This window comes from Bubalus kerabau, chromosome 9, assembly GCF_029407905.1.
Source record: "Bubalus kerabau isolate K-KA32 ecotype Philippines breed swamp buffalo chromosome 9, PCC_UOA_SB_1v2, whole genome shotgun sequence".
NCBI classification, from domain to species: Eukaryota; Metazoa; Chordata; class Mammalia; order Artiodactyla; family Bovidae; genus Bubalus; species Bubalus kerabau.
The window spans coordinates 35,657,997-35,675,661 of NC_073632.1; the positions used below are offsets into that span (position 1 = coordinate 35,657,997).

Here is a 17,665-nt window from a genome sequence, read left to right on the forward strand (position 1 = left end):
GAGTTTATATATTCTCATATAACTGGAAAGTCCAGTGATCAATCTGGCTCTAAACACAGCTGGCACCATGAACCCACATGGTGGTGTCTAGACTCTGCCTGTTTCCATCTAGCAGCAGATTCTTTAACTGGTGGGCTAGAGAGCCATTGGCAGATCCTACCAGCTTGGCAAGCCCAGCAGAAAGAGTGTCCTCCAACAGTTTCATGAAAAACGAGGAGGTTTCTGATTGCCTCATCCCTTCACAGTCCTGGGCAAGACGAAATACTCTGATGGCCAGGCTTGTCTTAAAGGCCCATTGCTATGGCTGAGGGAGGATTCACCTTCTAATCTCACCCCTGGAAAAAGAAATTCACTCGCGGGAAGAGTAGAGGCAGTGGGTAGGTAGGAAGGAGTGCTAGATAAAATAAAATAGAGGTGTGTATCTCTCCATCTCCCAGGTAGCTTAGGTAGCCAAATCATCCTCTGAAATATTATAATAATCACATGCCCCAGATCTGGGGGAAAAGATGGCAATTTAGGACTTTCATTGAAATTGGCAGGGGGTCAGTTTCTGGTTTAAGACAAAAGCAGTTTTTACCTTGAAAGAATATATAGTTTCTTTTAAAGTGCTTAGAATCTAGATTCTTCTAAAAATTATGTTAAATTACTACTCATGGTTTACTGATACTACACACATATGTATATCAATTAGAATATCTAGGATTATTTTGATAAAGATTGTTTTTGTGAATTGTCATGATTTATCTTGCCCTCAAAATCCATTTTCATTCAGTTTATATATATAAGAAGAAGCATGATTTAGTTGTTACAGATCTCTGCATATGATACATAGACATTTTTTATTGTAGTATAGTTGATTTATTAATACAATGTTGTATTAATTTCAGGTGTATGGCAAAGTGATTCAGTTACACATATACATATATTATTTCTTTTTTAGATTATTTTCTCATATAAGTCATCACAAAATATTGAGTGGAGTACCCAGTGCTATATAATAGGCTCTTATTGGTTATCCATTTTATATATATAGTATGTGTGTTCATCCCAATCTTCTGATTTTCACTCCCTGCTGCATTTCCCCTTTGATAACCATGTTTGTTATCAATATAGGATTTATACATATAGATATTCTTCAAACACTAGGATTAATAAAATATACAAGTTAAAAAATATATAAATCTTCACTCTTCAACTGTATTTGCTTAAGGATCTTTTTAATAGAGTTTCTCCAAAATTGTTACTTATGTGCATGTTTTCTGGAACACTTAAAAATATAGTAAAGGTCATTCTTGTAATTGGGATTTACATTCTTAATATAATTTTTAAATAACATTTTTTTCCTTGGATAATATATACTCCCCCTCTCTTCTTTGCTCTCTGATTTTTGAAGAAAAAATTTAGTGTTAGAATTTTCCATAAACTGCATCTCACAATTAAATGTGAATTCATAATTAATGCTTTTATGAAATGGATATGCAATATTTTATTTATTCCATTCTAGAGTGTAGGTGTCTTTCTTGAGCATCCTGGAGGAGAGTGCATTGCTATTGTCCCAGAGGAGTAATAATGGTCGAGTGTGCATGGCGGTTTCCTCATCTGATTAACAAGGCATGAGGAGGTTAAGTGAGTTCTTTCAGAAGGCTTGTGATTTATTCTTCAATGCATAACCTGTCTGTGAAGCTGGTCTTTGGAACCACTACATAGACAGCCCCTAATTTTATTTTATAGAGCAGTCTCTTGGCCCTCCAGCCAGAGCCCCACTTCTTTTGAAGCTGATTCTGGCTATCTGGCAATCAAAGTAATTTGTATGAAATCAAAAGGAATGGAATGAAAAAGTAGTCATGGAAAATACAGTCATATACCCTCACTGCTCTGCTTCAATTGTGAGACACCAACTTTCAAGAAGCATCACCCATGTCAAATTACTCAGTAATATTTTCCTCTCATTTTTTTCTGCCATATCAATAACTAGCTCTTGTCATCTTCAAAGTGCTTCTCAAACATTAAATAATCTCAGATTACACACTCTGTTCTTTGCATTTATCTTGACCAGCTGTCAGAGAAGGCAATTTATTTCCCCTCAATTTTATTCCTCTTGGCTGTGCATGTGTGTGGCATCTATAAATAAATGTGAATGGAAATTGAAAGGTACAAGCTAGTGTGTTTCTATAACAAAGGCAACACATAATTTTCCTTAAACAAAATAACCTTCAGATTACTTTCAAATTGCTTATGGTTTTGCTGTTGGATACTCAGAATATGTTTTCATCACTTTTTAATCTTAAGTAGAATTTTTGAAGATGTGAAGATGGAAGACATAAAAAAGATTTTAAAAATTGCTTAGTGTTAACTTTATTTTGTATTTATTTAAAATATCATACCATAATTGTTTAGGTAGGACTGTAAGGTGAAATAAAATTTAGAATATACATTAAAAGCAGTTCTTTAAGCAATTAAAAGTCATATTTTAACTCTATACTTGCATTCAGTTCAGTTCAGTTCAGTCGCTCAGTCGTGTCCGACTCTGTTGCGACCCCATGGACTGCAGCCCACCAGGCTCCTCCGTCCTTGGGATTTTCCAGGCAAGAGTACTGGAGTGGGGTGCCATTGCCTTCTCCAAAACTTGCATTACTTCCTGAATTTATAGTTTCTCATTTTTTTTCTGATAAAAAAGGAGAAAATATATAAATTCTTACTATATTAAAATTTTCTGTCTTTTAAAAATGTGACCAGGGTTCAACTAATTTTGTATCAAATTTCACTAAGTTTATTCATTCAGTTTCAAGATACCAAGCAGCTGTGTACTACATTGTCTGCAGAAATACTCCCTAATACACAGTTCACTGAAGTGACTCTGAAGAGCAAAAGCAATTCTTCCCATGTTCTCTATACAGTTGTAGTAGAAAGCCTTCCGAGGTTAAAAATTGGGAGATTAGCAACATATTAGCTTTCAGGTGGGCCTCTCCTAAACACTCACAATTCACTTATTCTCCTGCAAATCATTATTCCAAAGATTTGATTCACTTGTAGCCCCACTTGAGTCTTAAATCGCATTTCAAAGCACTTCTATCATTCATCCATTTTCAGAACTGCCATTTAGAAGTGATGGGAATCTGACACCAAAATCAATGAGAGGATATGATATGAGCTCTTTCCAATTTTTTCTTCTTTGAACACCATCTCAAGTACAGTGTGAAATCTGTTTTTTAAAGTTATTTTTCCATCTTGATATCATTTCAACTAAATTGAGTTCTCGAGCTTGAGATATGTATTCACATAGTTTTTCAGAGACAGAAATTCATTGTTACTATTGTTAATTTATACCTAGAGTTGTTTTAAAATTTTAATTAAATGTTTTTAACTGCTGATGTTTCTCATCAGCTTTTTACTCTTAAAAATATATGCCTAGATTCACCACTGTCATCTCAAAATAGTTGCACTAGTTACATCCGTTTATTACTGTTATTTAGTCGCTAAATCATGTTCGACTATTTGTGGCTCCATGGACTGTAGCCTACCAGGCTCCTCTGTCCATGGGATTTCCCAGGCAAGAATCCTGGATGGCCCTTTCTTTCTCCAGGTGTTTGTTATTAATACCTACTAATATATGTATACACTTGAATGTGTTTGATTTTCTTTCCCCTAGTCAGTCTAGATTTTATGTCATTTATTTTATTTTTTTAATATATAGGGGAGGTAATTACCATTTTATTGGTAAAGAAACAAAAGGGTAAAACTTTATTAACTAGAATACTTAATTTGCATGCGTTATTTTCATTTCTTCTGTCAATTAATTGTCTTATGAACTGGATTTATATTTTAAGTATCTGGTGTACACATCTGTTTGAGGGTTCAAACCTTATTTTTGTACTTTTAAAGAATTCAGTTACACTGATAATTTTTGTACTATAACAAAAGTAACTATTTTTATTGATCATCTCTCTTAATTTTGTTAATGGGGTAACAGTATCCATTAATATGAATCAATTAAAGTATGCATTCCTCTTTTCCTATATTACAAAAAATATATTGATTAGAAAAGACAGTGAGGGAATTATAACATTCTTTTTTTTTTTTTTCTGGTTCGTTGGAAATGTCTTAGCCTAATGTGTATGCTTATAAAGTGGAAAAAAATGTCTGCATTTATTAGGAGTTAGGCCCTCAACCTTTGCTTCTAAGGTTAATCTTGTGCTTCTAGGCCTTCCTTTTAATGACAGTAGTGGTTGTAATCCTGTGGAAATGGTGGGCAATGTAATGATGATGATAATGAAGATTATTCTAAGAGTAATTCCATTTAGGTGAAATTTATTTTGTGAAAAATGTCAAAAAAAGTTTCTGGTGAGGAATGGAAAAAAAAACTTTTTAAAAATTTTAATGTCACAGAAGTTTGAGAATTTGCTTTTTTAAAAAAGAAATTGGGAATATAATTTAGAGATAAAATTGAAAATATTTTCTTATGTATATTAAAATATTATTAATCAAAAAATTCACTTTCCTGATGTGTAATTCTTTAATTGTTGCAGACAATGTAGCTCATATTTAAAGTATATGAAATATGTTGTTAAGTTGTAATGTTGGCAAAAATATTTGGATTGTTAGTATTTTTTCTCCTTAGCACTTAGGCATTTACTTCACGTCTGTATAATTTCTGGTTGGTTTTCAATTGTTTTTAAATAAAACATGATGCATTTATTTCAAATTATCTCTATGTTTCCTCTTGAGATAAGTTTCTATGAGTAAAGATTATCGATATAATCATATATGCCTGCTCTCCACTGAGAGGCAACTTTCTGGGCATGCAAAGGCAGCAACTTTACAGGAGAAACATGAGTTACAAAATTTTTAAATATTTATACATAAAAGTATCATTAAAAAGAAAAGGTAAACAGTTGAAGGAAAAAAATTGCAATATAAGTTTAAAGCAGTACTATCCTATAAGTGTGTATTTATTTATAAACATGCATGTCTACATGCATGCATACACATGCATATATGTATATGTACATTTGTTGTTGCTTTAATCGCGAAATCGTGTCCCACTCTTTTTCGACCCCGTGGGCTAAAGCCACTCAGGCTCCTCTGTCCATTGGATTGTCCAGGCAAGAATACTAGAGGGAGTTGCCATGCTCTCCTCCAGGGGATCTTCCTGACTCAAGGGTTGAACCCATGTCTCCTGCATTGAATTATTTACCACTGAATCACCAGGGAAACCTATATATGTACATATCAGATCAGATCAGATCAGATCAGTTGCTCAGTCATGTCCGACTCCTTGCGACCCCATGAATTGCAGCAGGCCGGGCCTTCCTGTCCATCACCAACTCCTAGAGTTCACTGAGACGTTCATCGAGTCAGTGATGCCATACATATATATAAAACAAAATACTTACATATACATTATATATATGTACATATGAACACAATTTAATAAACCACCAAAAGGAGCTTTCTAGAAAAATGAACAAAAAACTTCACAAGATAAGAAATATAAATGAAGAATAAACATATAAAAAGCTTATCTCTAATAATCAAAGAATTGCCAATGAAGTTGAATTATCCTACTATGTGATAACACATATTTTGAACACTGGTAATACCCAGAGTTGTCAAGGATAAGGAAACAGACTGCCTGCATATACAATTTTCTAAAATAGACTTTCAAATATATGTATATATTCTCAAAAGATATAAAAGTAATTATTTTATTTGCCCAGAAGTTCTATGTTTAGAAAATTCTCCTAATAGAAAAATCATTAATAAGTGCTGAGAAAACTTCTGCCATGTTCCAGGGTAGAGTGCTGTTTGACTAAATTATGCATAGCCACGGAATGACATGCCATGTAGCCACTTAAGTGGTGTTTTATGGAATACATACAGCAAGAAAACATGTTTATTATATATCACCTAGTAAAAAAAATAACAGAGAGTATGATGATGACTCGTCAGGAACAAATAAAATCACGTTTATGTATTTATTTGCATATGCCAAAAAGTAGGTGTAATTAGAACAATATGTCAACAGTTGTTTTGAGGTGCTGAGAACACAAATAAATCAACTATTACTTAATAAAGAGTCTAAATAATTATCTATTTATGTATTTTGCTATTTTTTATAGTTTTGAATTTTCAGTCATAAATGTGTAGACTTTTAAAAGCAAATATAAAAAGTTTTTGGATATAATAAGATTTTTCCAACATTAATCTCTTAGATTTTCTGTGCCCCTTTCACAAATAAAAATGAATGACATCAATAGAGGGTCAATTACGCTGTTAAACCAGGATATCCAAAAGGAATTTCATCCATTTGAACTATTTTATCCCTGATTTTGTTTCTCTCCCAGAGGAGATATTTTGCTTGCATTTAGACCTGACGTATGAACCTAAATAAATGAAAAAGGTATTAAAAAGCAACTTGACCAAAAAAGCCATTGCCCTTGATGGTAGTGGATAAAGGCGGTGGTAAGGGAGATGTAAAAATGATTGAAGGTGATGCCAAGGTTTGTGGCCTGGATGGCAGTATTTATGGAACTTAGGAGACTAGGAATGCCAATTATGAGGGCCTATGGGTATTAGAGTGCAGGGTAAATGCTGAGGAAGTAAAAATGTGGTAATGGGCAGGGAGTTTGGCCCTACCACTAAGGGGGTGTACTCTGCCATAGAAAGTGCGGTAAAAGAGCTATATGTACTTATATAAGTCTGTGTTTTGTGAGGGGTTTTTTGTCATCAATATTTGATGTGAAATTCTAAACTGTAATTCTCCTTTCTCAAATGTTTGATTAGGAAATGCATCTACAACCACAACTGTGATAGACAGCAAGAATGGATCTGTGCCCAAGTCCTCTGGAAAAGTGTTCAAGAGGACAGTCACAGAGGACCTAGTGACGACATTCAGCTCCCCAGCAGCCTGGCTTCTGGTCATCGCTCTCATCATCACATGGTCAGCTGTGGCCGTTGTTATGTTTGACTTAGTGGATTACAAAAACTTATCAGGTAAGGTCCATGAAGTTTGGCCCTTACATGAAAAGAAGCGGTGTTTTCTCCAGCTCTAGCTTTGTTTCTCTTTGCCCAGCAAATAAAGCGTCCTACTACAGACATGCTTGAAGGCCACTGAGGGCTAGTTCCCATCTTCACCTTTCCTTCTTCTCTTTGTCTGTTTTCCTTATAGATTTCAAATGCAGCCTTATTTGAAGAGCTGATTAAAAGCTGAATGCTATAGTCCCATGAGGTTAATGTTCCCAAAGCATGGTGGTGGTGGATATTTGGTTTGGGAATAGGGATTTTTTCAACCAATAATAAAGGATAATTTGTAGATCTTATACTTGATTAGTACTCCTTTATAAAGGAGTAAAGTGTAAGGGGTAACATAAAACTAAACCAAACCAAATAAAGCACTTTTGGATAAATGGAAAATTGTGTAAGTCCCCTCACCATCTGGTTCCAAGCTTCCTTCCCAGATATTCTCTTTGCTCCTCCCATTGAATGAATAGCCAGTCACTCAGTCATGTAGGACTCATTGTGTCCCCATGGACAAGCAAAAATAGTGGAGTGGGTTGCCATGCCCTCCTCCAGGGGATCTTCCCAACCACCCACATCTCCTATGTCTTCTGCATTGGCAGGTGAATTCTTTACCAATGAGCCACCTGAGAAGCCCTTGCTCCTCCCACTGAAACCCCCTATTTTGAGTTTTCTAATTATTTGTAATGAGATACTATGACCACCATGTGTTTTTATAATTTGAAGTGAGATAGGTATAGCACTTTACTTCCCAGTAAAGTACCCACCTGCCAATGTAGGAGACATGGGTTCAGTCCCTGGGTTGGGAAGATCCTCTGGAGGAGTGCATGGCAACCTACTCTAGTATCTTCGCCTGGAGAATCCCATGGACAGAGGCACCGGGCTGGCTATAGTCATAGGATCGCATGGAGTCAGACACGATTAAAGTGACTTAGCACATACACACGCAGGAAATTCACAAGTAATGAAATTTAGATTTTCACTGTGGCCTATTCAATGTCTGAGTATGTTGTTCATCTCTTTGTTCAAGGTCTTTTTGTATTTTTTAAATTATATTTGTTTATTTCCACATCTGCCACGCTCTATTGACTGAGTTCCTTGAGGGAAGGAATCAGTCAGGTGCTCTGTATGTATTAAATGAATAGATGAATGAGTTTATGCTTATGCCTTTGTAGCATAAGCAAAAACATTTCATCAACCTCTTAATGTGCTCATTCATATTTGCACTGAGCACCCCCCAACCCACCTGTTCTTTCTGTAGTAGGAGTGGATTCAGTAGAGCACAGAAACTGTTATATTGCATTCTATATAGTAAGAGATCCTCTATTTCTCATTATGGTATTTTGCTTATTCAACAGTTATTATCATCAAGTATCTACTATATGTGCCAAGAAATGGCTAAGTTAAAAGAAATGCTAGTAGGAGTAAGGGGAAGTCATAAAAATGTATGGTTGGGTTTATTGACATGGAGGTGTGACTGAGTTGACTGCCCCCATAGCATTGTAGCTGGGCTAAAGTGAGCATGAGCATCATACAACAGAGAGACAAATCCCACGATGTCAACCAGAGCAAAAGGGCTGTTTATATAGAGCCATGAGCATCTGCTTTAAATAGGCAGTTGTTTTGATACTGTGTGTAAGGCAGCCTCTTAAAAGAATATACTGTTAAAAATGTGAATAATATAAAATATGACCTAGAATTTTAAGTGAAAATCAGTTGGTTACATTCCTCTAGGAGATTTCATTTCCCTTGAGCCTAATTGACTGTGATATTTCATCCATTCTTTATAAGAATTTCATTCATTCAAATTTTAGAACCAAATATGGTCATAAAATATAGTTCTTCAATTTTTATAGTAGATGTATTTTAGAATTGCATGTAAATCTAATATTTGTAAAGTTACTATTTTAATAAGTGTACTAAAGAAATTACTGTTGAGTTTGTCCTTAATTATTTGATAAAATGAGCAGCTACATATAATTAGACTTTCAGGTTAGATTATTTGAATGCAAGACACACTTACAGTCCACAGTAGAGCTTCCTTGGACTACTGTAATGAGAAACTATGGATAATGCCTCTGTTACTGGTATTGCATTTGATTGGCAAAAAATAACCTCTGTATTCCTACTACTTCATTTCTTCTTTCAGGAAGTGCTTATTAAGTACATCTTCTTTGTGAAGACTCTTCCTCCAGTTCTCTATATTTATTAATGACCTAACCATCTCTCCATTCCCTGCAAAAAGAAACCTGCAAGTCATCTTTTAAATCTTCTGGGCACCTGATCAATTACCATACTGTATGCCAGCCAGCCTTCGTGCCCCTCATAAATTTGCTTCCTCCTCATATGACCATGGTCTCCATTACGACACTTTAGACCTTGATTGTCGTTCAAGGGTGCTAGTACACTTTCTTCTTGCCTGCCTCATCCAGTCTCTCCCTTTTAACATTGCCCTTAAGGTATCTTTATAAAACATAAATTTCATCACGTATTTTTGCCAAGTACAGCTCCCCTGGCATGAAATTCAAGTCCTTGGCTTGGCCCTTTATGTTTATCTTGTGATTCCACTCATGTGCCCCATGCTACCTCCCACTGCTCTCACCTGTTTTCCTTCCCTAGGAGCACATACACTCTCACTCCTCCCCGCCTCCGCTCACGCTGTCCTTTCCCCATTCCATGATCCAGTATAGCAGAAAGTGTACGAAAGAGGCTAAGAATGTTTACTCTGGTACTGGATTTCCTCTCTATTATTAATAAACCCAGATCTTGGAACTTGCTAGCTGTTGTGAGAAAAGTTGCTTGGAATTTCTTTGCTTCCGTTTCATCATTTAAACAGTGGGGATAATATTAGTACCCATGCAATAAGATTATTAAGGAAATCATATGAATGAATTTATTTGTGGAGTGTTCAGAACAGAACCTGGTTTATCACAAAGTACTGTATACATTTTAATATCACTAGTAAGAGATTCATTCCTCTTTTCTTGAAGGATAAATTCATCCCTTTTTTGCTAAATGTTTCCAGATTTCCTAGGAAAAACTCGCTGCGCCATGCTTTCCTTTTCTTAGTCCCTTATGGGCACCAGTATTATCAGCAACTATCACATTGTATTATTAATATCTGTTTACTTGTCCATCTCATTCAGAAACTTAAACTTATTCAAGGAAGAAACTCTTTTATTCATCTCTGTACATGAGTATCTGTCATGTAGCATATGTTTTGCTGTATATTGCTTAAAGGAATGAATAATGCTGATATTTTGATTTTGAAATAATTCCGTAATTATGAAGAAACAAATATTTATCATAAAAATTTTATTTCACCCAGCTTCTGAGCAACTTAAAAAAGTAATAAGTAATTTAATTTTAAGTAATTTTAATTTGACAAAATTATGTGTGTGTTAGTCACTCAGTCATATTGTACTCTTTGCCACCCCATGGACTATAGCCCACCAGGCTCCTCTGTCAGTGGAATCTTCTAGGCAAGAATACTGGAGTGGGTTGCCATTTTCTTCTTCAAATTTTGGGACTTCCCTATAGCTCGGATGGTAAAGAATCTGCCTGCAATGCAGGAGACCTGGGTTCAATCCCTGGGTCGGGAAAATACCCTAGAGAAGGAAATGGCAACCCACTCTAGTATTCTTGCCTGGAGAACCCATGGACAGAGGAGCCTAGTGGGCTACAAATTGAACAAAATTAGAATAAGAAAATTAAATATGTTTATAAGATGAAATGATACTTGTCATATTTTGTAATAGTCATCTATGGCTGCATAGTAAATTACCTTAAAAGTAAGAGGTTTAAAGAATAATAAATAACTATCACTTTACACAGTGTCTGTGGGTCAGGAATTTGGGGATGGCTTAGGTGGGTGGTTCTGGTATAGGATATACCTTGAGGTTGCCATGAAAACACTAGCTGGGGTTTCAGACATCTGAAAATTTTTCTGGGGTTGCGGAGTCATTGGCAAGATGTCTCACTCACTCGGCTGTCAGGTTAATGCTGGTTTGTCCTCAGAACATGGCACCTGGTGTCTCTAGACTGAGTGATCCAAGAAAGAGCGAGACAGAAGTCACAATGCCCTTTATAACCTACACTTGCAAATCGCACACTGCCATTTCTGTAAAATCCTTTTGGTCACACAGTTCATCCCTACTCAATGTTGGAAGAGACTGCACTGTGGTATGAGGGCCCGCAGGCAAAAATCACTGGGGCCAATGTGGTGGTTGGCTACCACATATTATATTGTCAGAAAGTTATATTGCCAAGTTATGTATTTTTGGATAAATACTTAAATCTAAAGAAGTAGCATTCAATTCTCTTACTTGACAAAGAGAGACAGGTGCAAAGAGAAAGATGGTATATTGGAATGGCTGGTATCATGGGGCCATATCTAGGAAAATGCTGCTGCTTCCAAGTCGCTTCAGTCGCGTCCGACTCTGTGCGACCCCATGGACTGCAGCCTACCAGGCTTCTCCGTCCATGGGATTCTCCAGGCAAGAACACTGGAGTGGGTTGCCATTTCCTTCTCCAATCTAGGAAAATAAATATTCTCTAATGAATTTGAAATCTTAAAAATCTCAAAACTAAAATTCTCAATGAGATATATATATATATATATATATATAATTCTTCAAATAAGAAATTAAAATACTTTTTGCTAATTAAAATTTGAATAATTTCTAGAACCAAAGGAGTATAAGTTCAAGGACATTGTATAATTACAGCATAAAACTTCTAACTCATATTAACCACTGGTTGGATAGTATACATACACTTATATTAAAATTCTGATTTCTTTTCTCCATTTGTTATGTTTTCAACCTCCCTTTTTAATGTTGTTTTTACAACAACAACATTTTTGCAGAAAAAACATTCACTTCATTGAGAGTTTCAAAATGTAAATGATTCTCTTATGTTTCTAATGCTATTTTTAATTGGTGCCTTTCAAACATTTACTGGGGATAAATATTATTACTATGATGAGGCTTCTGTACTGCATAATAGTCTTTGAAATATGTATTGTTAATGTTTAAAAACAAGGTTGGTGGTAGAAGAAAGCATATCAGAAACAGTTCTGAAGGCCAGGCAGGTTTACTGTCCTTGGGCTCTGGCACTTGAGAAAAGTAGATAAGCAACTCCAATATATTAAAAAATGTTTACAGAGAAATGAAAATCTGTTTTCATAAGCGAGTACTGGATTGGGAAGAATGATTCTCATCTGGGCAATCTTCTCAATTCCCTATTTTCTGAATTTGATTTGGTTGATCTGTATATAATCTACTTGTGAAGCACAGTAGAAGTAGCTTTTAATATGTGCTTAATTCAAAAGACTGGGTTCACTTATATCTCTATAGCCTACAAGTTAGCATTACTAGGTGGTTACATTTTCTTGTCTGTAAACTAGGGATGACACCTGGATTCCTGGTCTGAAAAATTTGTGACTTTGCTTCATCTTTTCAAATAGGACAAATTTTAGGACACCAAAATCAGATACTACATAAGAGATTTCACCTACCCTTCATTTCTTACTAAATGCAATGTCGAAATACTATTCCAGTAATACTCTTGTCTACTTTGATCGGAGTAGAGTCACTATCAGATCAGATCAGACCAGATCAGTCACTCAGTCGTGTCCAACCCTTTGCAACCCCATGAATCACAGCACACCAGGCCTCCCTGTCCATCACCAACTCCCAGAGTTCACTCAGACTCACGTCCATCGAGTCAGTGATGCCATCCAGCCATCTCATCCTCTGTCGTCCCCTTTTCCTCTTGCCCGCAATCCCCCCCAGCATCAGAGTCTTTTCCAATGAGTCAACTGTTCACATGAGGTGGCCAAAGTACTGGAGTTTCAGCTTTAGCATCATTCCTTCCAAAGAAATCCCAGGGATGATCTCCTTCAGAATGGACTGGTTGGATCTCCTTGCAGTCCAAGGGACTCTCAAGAGTCTTCTCCAACACCACAGTTCAAAAGCATCAATTCTTTGGCGCTCAGCCTTCTTCACAGTCCAACTCTCACACCCATACATGACCACAGGAAAAACCATAGCCTTGACTAGATGGACCTTTGTTGGCAAAGTAATGTCTCTGCTTTTGAATATGCTATCTAGGTTGGTCATAACTTCCCTTCCAAGGAGCAAGCGTCTTTTAATTTCATGGCTTCAGTCACCATCTGCAGTGATTTTGGAGCCCAGAAAAATAAAGTCTGACACTGTTTCCACTGTTTCCCCATCTATTTCACATGAAGTGATGGGACCGGATGCCATGATCTTCGTTTTCTGAATGTTGAGCTTTAAGGCAAATTTTTCACTTTCCACTTTCACTTTCATCAAGAGGCTTTTGAGTTCCTCTTCACTTTCTGCCATAAGGATGGTGTCATCTGCATATCTGAGGTGATTGATATTTCTCCTGGCAATCTTGATTCCAGCTTGTGTTTCTTCCAGTCCAGCGTTTCTCATAATGTACTCTGCATAGAAGTTAAATAAACAGGGTGACAATATACAGCCTTGACGAACTCCTTTTCCTATTTGGAACCAGTCTGTTGTTCCATGTCCAGTTCTAACTGTTGCTTCCTGACCTGCATACAAATTTCTCAAGAGGCAGATCAGGTGGTCTGGTATTCCCATCTCTTTCAGAATTTTCCACAGTTTATTGTGATCCACACAGTCAAAAGCTTTGGCATAGTCACTAAAGCAGAAATAGATGTTTTTCTGGAACTCTCTTGCTTTTTCCATGATCCAGTGGATATTGGCAATTTGATCTCTGGTTCCTCTGCCTTTTCTAAAACCAACTTGAACATCAGGAAGTTCACGGTTCACATATTGCTGAAGCCTGGCTTGGAGAATTTTAAGCATTACTTTACTAGTGTGTGAGATGAGTGCAACTGTGCAGTAGTTTGAGCATTCTTTGGCATTGCCTTTCTTTGGGATTGGAATGAAAACTTACCTTTCCAGTCCTGTGGCCACTGCTGAGTTTTCCAAATTGGCTGGCATATTGAGTGCAGCACTTTCACAGCATCATCTTTCAGGATTTGGAATAGCTCAACTGGAATTCTATCACCTCCAGTAGCTTTGTTCATAGTGATGCTTTCTAAGGTCCACTTGACTTCACATTCCAGGATGTCTGGCTCTAGGTCAGTGATCACACCATCGTGATTATCTTGGTCGTGAAGATCTTTTTTGTACAGTTCTTCTGTGTATTCTTGCCATCTCTTCTTAATATCTTCTGCTTCTGTTAGGTCCATACCATTTCTGTCCTTTATCGAGCCCATCTTTGCATGAAATGTTCCTTTGGTATCTCTGATTTTCTTGAAGAGATCTCTAGTCTTTCCCATTCTGTTGTTTTCCTCTATTTCTTTGCATTGATCACTGAGGAAGGCTTTCTTATCTCTTCTTGCTATTCTTAGGAATTCTGCATTCAGATGTTTATATCTTTCCTTTTCTCCTTTGTTTTTCGCTTCTCTTCTTTTCACAGCTATTTGTAAGGCCTCCCCAGACAGCCATTTTGCTTTTTTGCATTTCTTTTCCATGGGGATGGTCTTGATCCCTGTCTCCTGTACAATGTCAGGAACCTCATTCCATAGTTCATCAGGCACTCTATCTATCAGATCTAGGCCCTTAAATCTATTTCTCACTTCCACTGTATAATCATAAGGGATTTGATTTAGGTCATACCTGGATGGTCTAGTGGTTTTCCCTACTTTCTTCAATTTAAGTCTGAATTTGGCAATAAGGAGTTCATGGTCTGAGCCACAGTCAGCTCCTGGTCTTGTTTTTGCTGACTGTATAGAGCTTCTCCATCTTTGGCTGCAAAGAATATATCAATCTGATTTCGGTGCTGACCATCTATAAGTAATGTAAAATAGGGAATTTATTTTGTGTGACTTGGACATTCTTGGAAGCTGATTAAGCAGTCTAGATGAGGCTGTTGTAATTTATCTGGTACAGGGTCAGAAGTCAACAGAGTTGAAGACAGGGTAGAAGAGAAACATAACTTTTTCTTTTCTCTTTCTAAATTCTTGGCTAGGGCCCCTCTAGCAAAAGACAAATTAACAAGAGAAAGGCATTCAGATTTATTTAATATAAGTTTTATGTGACATAGGAGCCCTTCATAAGGCAATGAAGACCTTAAGGGGCAGTTAGACTTGAGCATTTTAGTGGTTGCTTTGATGAAAAGTGGTAAAAAAATGTGACAGGACCAAAAAGGGTCTGAGCTAACTATAGTGAGCTGGAGGACACAGTGAGGCCTGTTCATTCAGATTCCTCTGGACTTTTGGGGACAAGGACATTACTTTCCTCTGGGCATAGTGGGTGCCCTCTCACAGAAGGATTTATGACCTGCTTCAGAGGAAGATCAGAAAATTCTTGCACATGCTCTTTCTCTAATTGTTCCAGCTTGGTATGCTATGGAGCCACAGGTTGGGGTAGCATATCCTGAACCCCTTCACTGAAAAGGACAGATGGAAGTAGAAAGGGGAGACTAAGGATGAATGGAACCCTCGTTTGACTCTTACCACTTCTAATTACGATGATGTGGGTGAGCTTCAATATAAGCTGGTGCCTTCCACCTTGGGAACACACGAGCCTTACACCAGGGTTTTGAGATGCTGAAGGAGGAAATCCAGTGGGAACTCAAAGACATGCAGTCCACTGCTGTCACCGGTCAAGATCAGCCTGTATGTTTGTCATGATGTGCATTGCATGAGAGGTGACGAAGCCTGCTCTACACCAACCTTCATGGTTATTACTTCTATTTTGTCTTCCACAGCTCCTATAAATTTCTCTCACACACAACAGTTACCTGGAACATTCATAGAAGGGAATCCTGGGAAACAGTTCTAGTTAGAGATTAGAGAGCACACAAAGCCACACCATAGGATGACTGTATCATCCAAAACAGGACACCTGCGAGAGTGGAATGGAGATCACAAGGCTGCTAGAGGCCTTGCCCCCAAGCTTCTGTAGACTCAGCCAGGAGGTCCTTCCAGAAAACAGAGGGGTGTCCTGATAATTTAATGACTCCGTATCAGAATTTGTGGTCTTTGTTGATACTCCTTATAGACTTCTTTGTCTTATTTACAGATACAACTTGCTCTCTAAACAATAAATGCAAGCAAGTTTTTTTATTTTTTTATTGCTAAAGAAATGACTACAAACTTACAGGCCTTTGTGGATGTTAATGATCTTCCTCTAGGTCAGAATGTACGGGAATAAATTGTAGTGATTTGTGGCTTTTCTTAACTTAAGAACAAGGGTCATAATTTATTAGCATCTTCATCCATAAGAAGGGAAAATCATTATGTGGCTATATCCGGGGGGTCTCAAAGCACATAAAGTAATTTTTTGCAGATATTCCACAAAATATTTCAAAACAATTTTGAAAAAATAGAGAAGATAATCTATGTAAAACATACCTGTTTGGCACATAGGAAGCACTCATTAAATGTAACTTGAATTTGAATCTTATTACCAGGAAGTAAGATCAGTAATCTGAGAAGAGAGCCAGCAAGAATATGATGGTAAGAAGCATCAATTTCTTATGAACGTCTTGCAGACATCTCCTGATGCGCCTTTTAAATAGATTTTCTAATGAGGTGTGCCATTTATCTACTGCTCTTGAAAATTAATTTCCCTGATTTTTCTTCCCTTGGCACTTAGCCCAGTAAAACAGGTGCACTGTTTGTCAGGGTTTGAGTTGAGAGGAGCAAAATGACTTAGGGAAGACCCAAAGTCAATCAGAATGTTTAAATTTAACATTTAATAGTTATGTATATATGTATATGTGTGTCTGTGTGTGTGTGTGTATAGAAATGACTGTGTGACTGTATATACATGAATTTGTTACTGCATTTCAGGAGACTTGGAAAACTGGAACACTAAATGCAACATTTTAAGACTTTATCAGTTCTCCTGTGTACTGAGTTTTCAAGAATAGTTGACATTTTGTGTGCTTCTTATTCTGATTCAAGTCTTATCTCCAACCCCACATTTTCTGTTCAGCGTCCCAGGCTTATTTAGTCCTCTTGGTCACCATATCTAAAAGGATACATTTCATTACTTAATTCCAATCTGCTCTTAAACACCTTAAGGAGATAGCAGTTTTTGTAGTCCAGTGGTTCCCAGATCCTAATCAAATTTTGTTGATTCTTCATGAAATGAAGAAAAAGATAAAGAAGAATTTATCCACTTTAAAGATGTGTCCTTATTTCTATTATTTATACATTTTTGGTCTTAAAATTTTCTTTTGAAATGATGATAATGGTAGGTACTGTTTCTGTTAGTTTTTTAAATGACATTTTCTTACAAAATAAAAAGTTAGCAATTCGATGTAGGGCTCCAGGTTTTTGCTGGTGGCAGTTTTCAAGGTCAAAAACCCCCAAATTTGATACCAATGCTCTATTCCGTTCATTTGAACCTTGGCAAATGATAGTTTATATTTATAAACGCATCTAGTTGGATACAATTATAAATCATATCAAATGTTAATACCCACTTTTCAATGGTCCAGCTATTAAATATCTTTTCGTGCTGCGCTTGGATTTGCTTCCTTAGAGAAACCTTTTCTGAACTTTCAATGTAAATCAAGGTACTCTATCCTAATTCCCCATTATATCATTTACTCTTTACTCACAGCACTTATTACAAGT

General features: G+C 36.6%; 1 protein-coding gene across 41 annotated transcripts in view; it reads left to right on the top strand.

The window, feature by feature from the left end:
* TRDN (triadin) overlaps nt 1-17,665 on the top strand; it is a 414,851-nt gene that overhangs the window by 47,788 nt on the left and 349,398 nt on the right. For all 41 annotated transcript variants that reach the window (XM_055535018.1, XM_055535007.1, XM_055535006.1 and 38 more), the window contains exon 2: nt 6,784-6,993. In XM_055535018.1, coding sequence (XP_055390993.1) covers nt 6,784-6,993 — 210 coding nt within the window. The remainder of the gene's footprint in view (nt 1-6,783; nt 6,994-17,665) is intronic.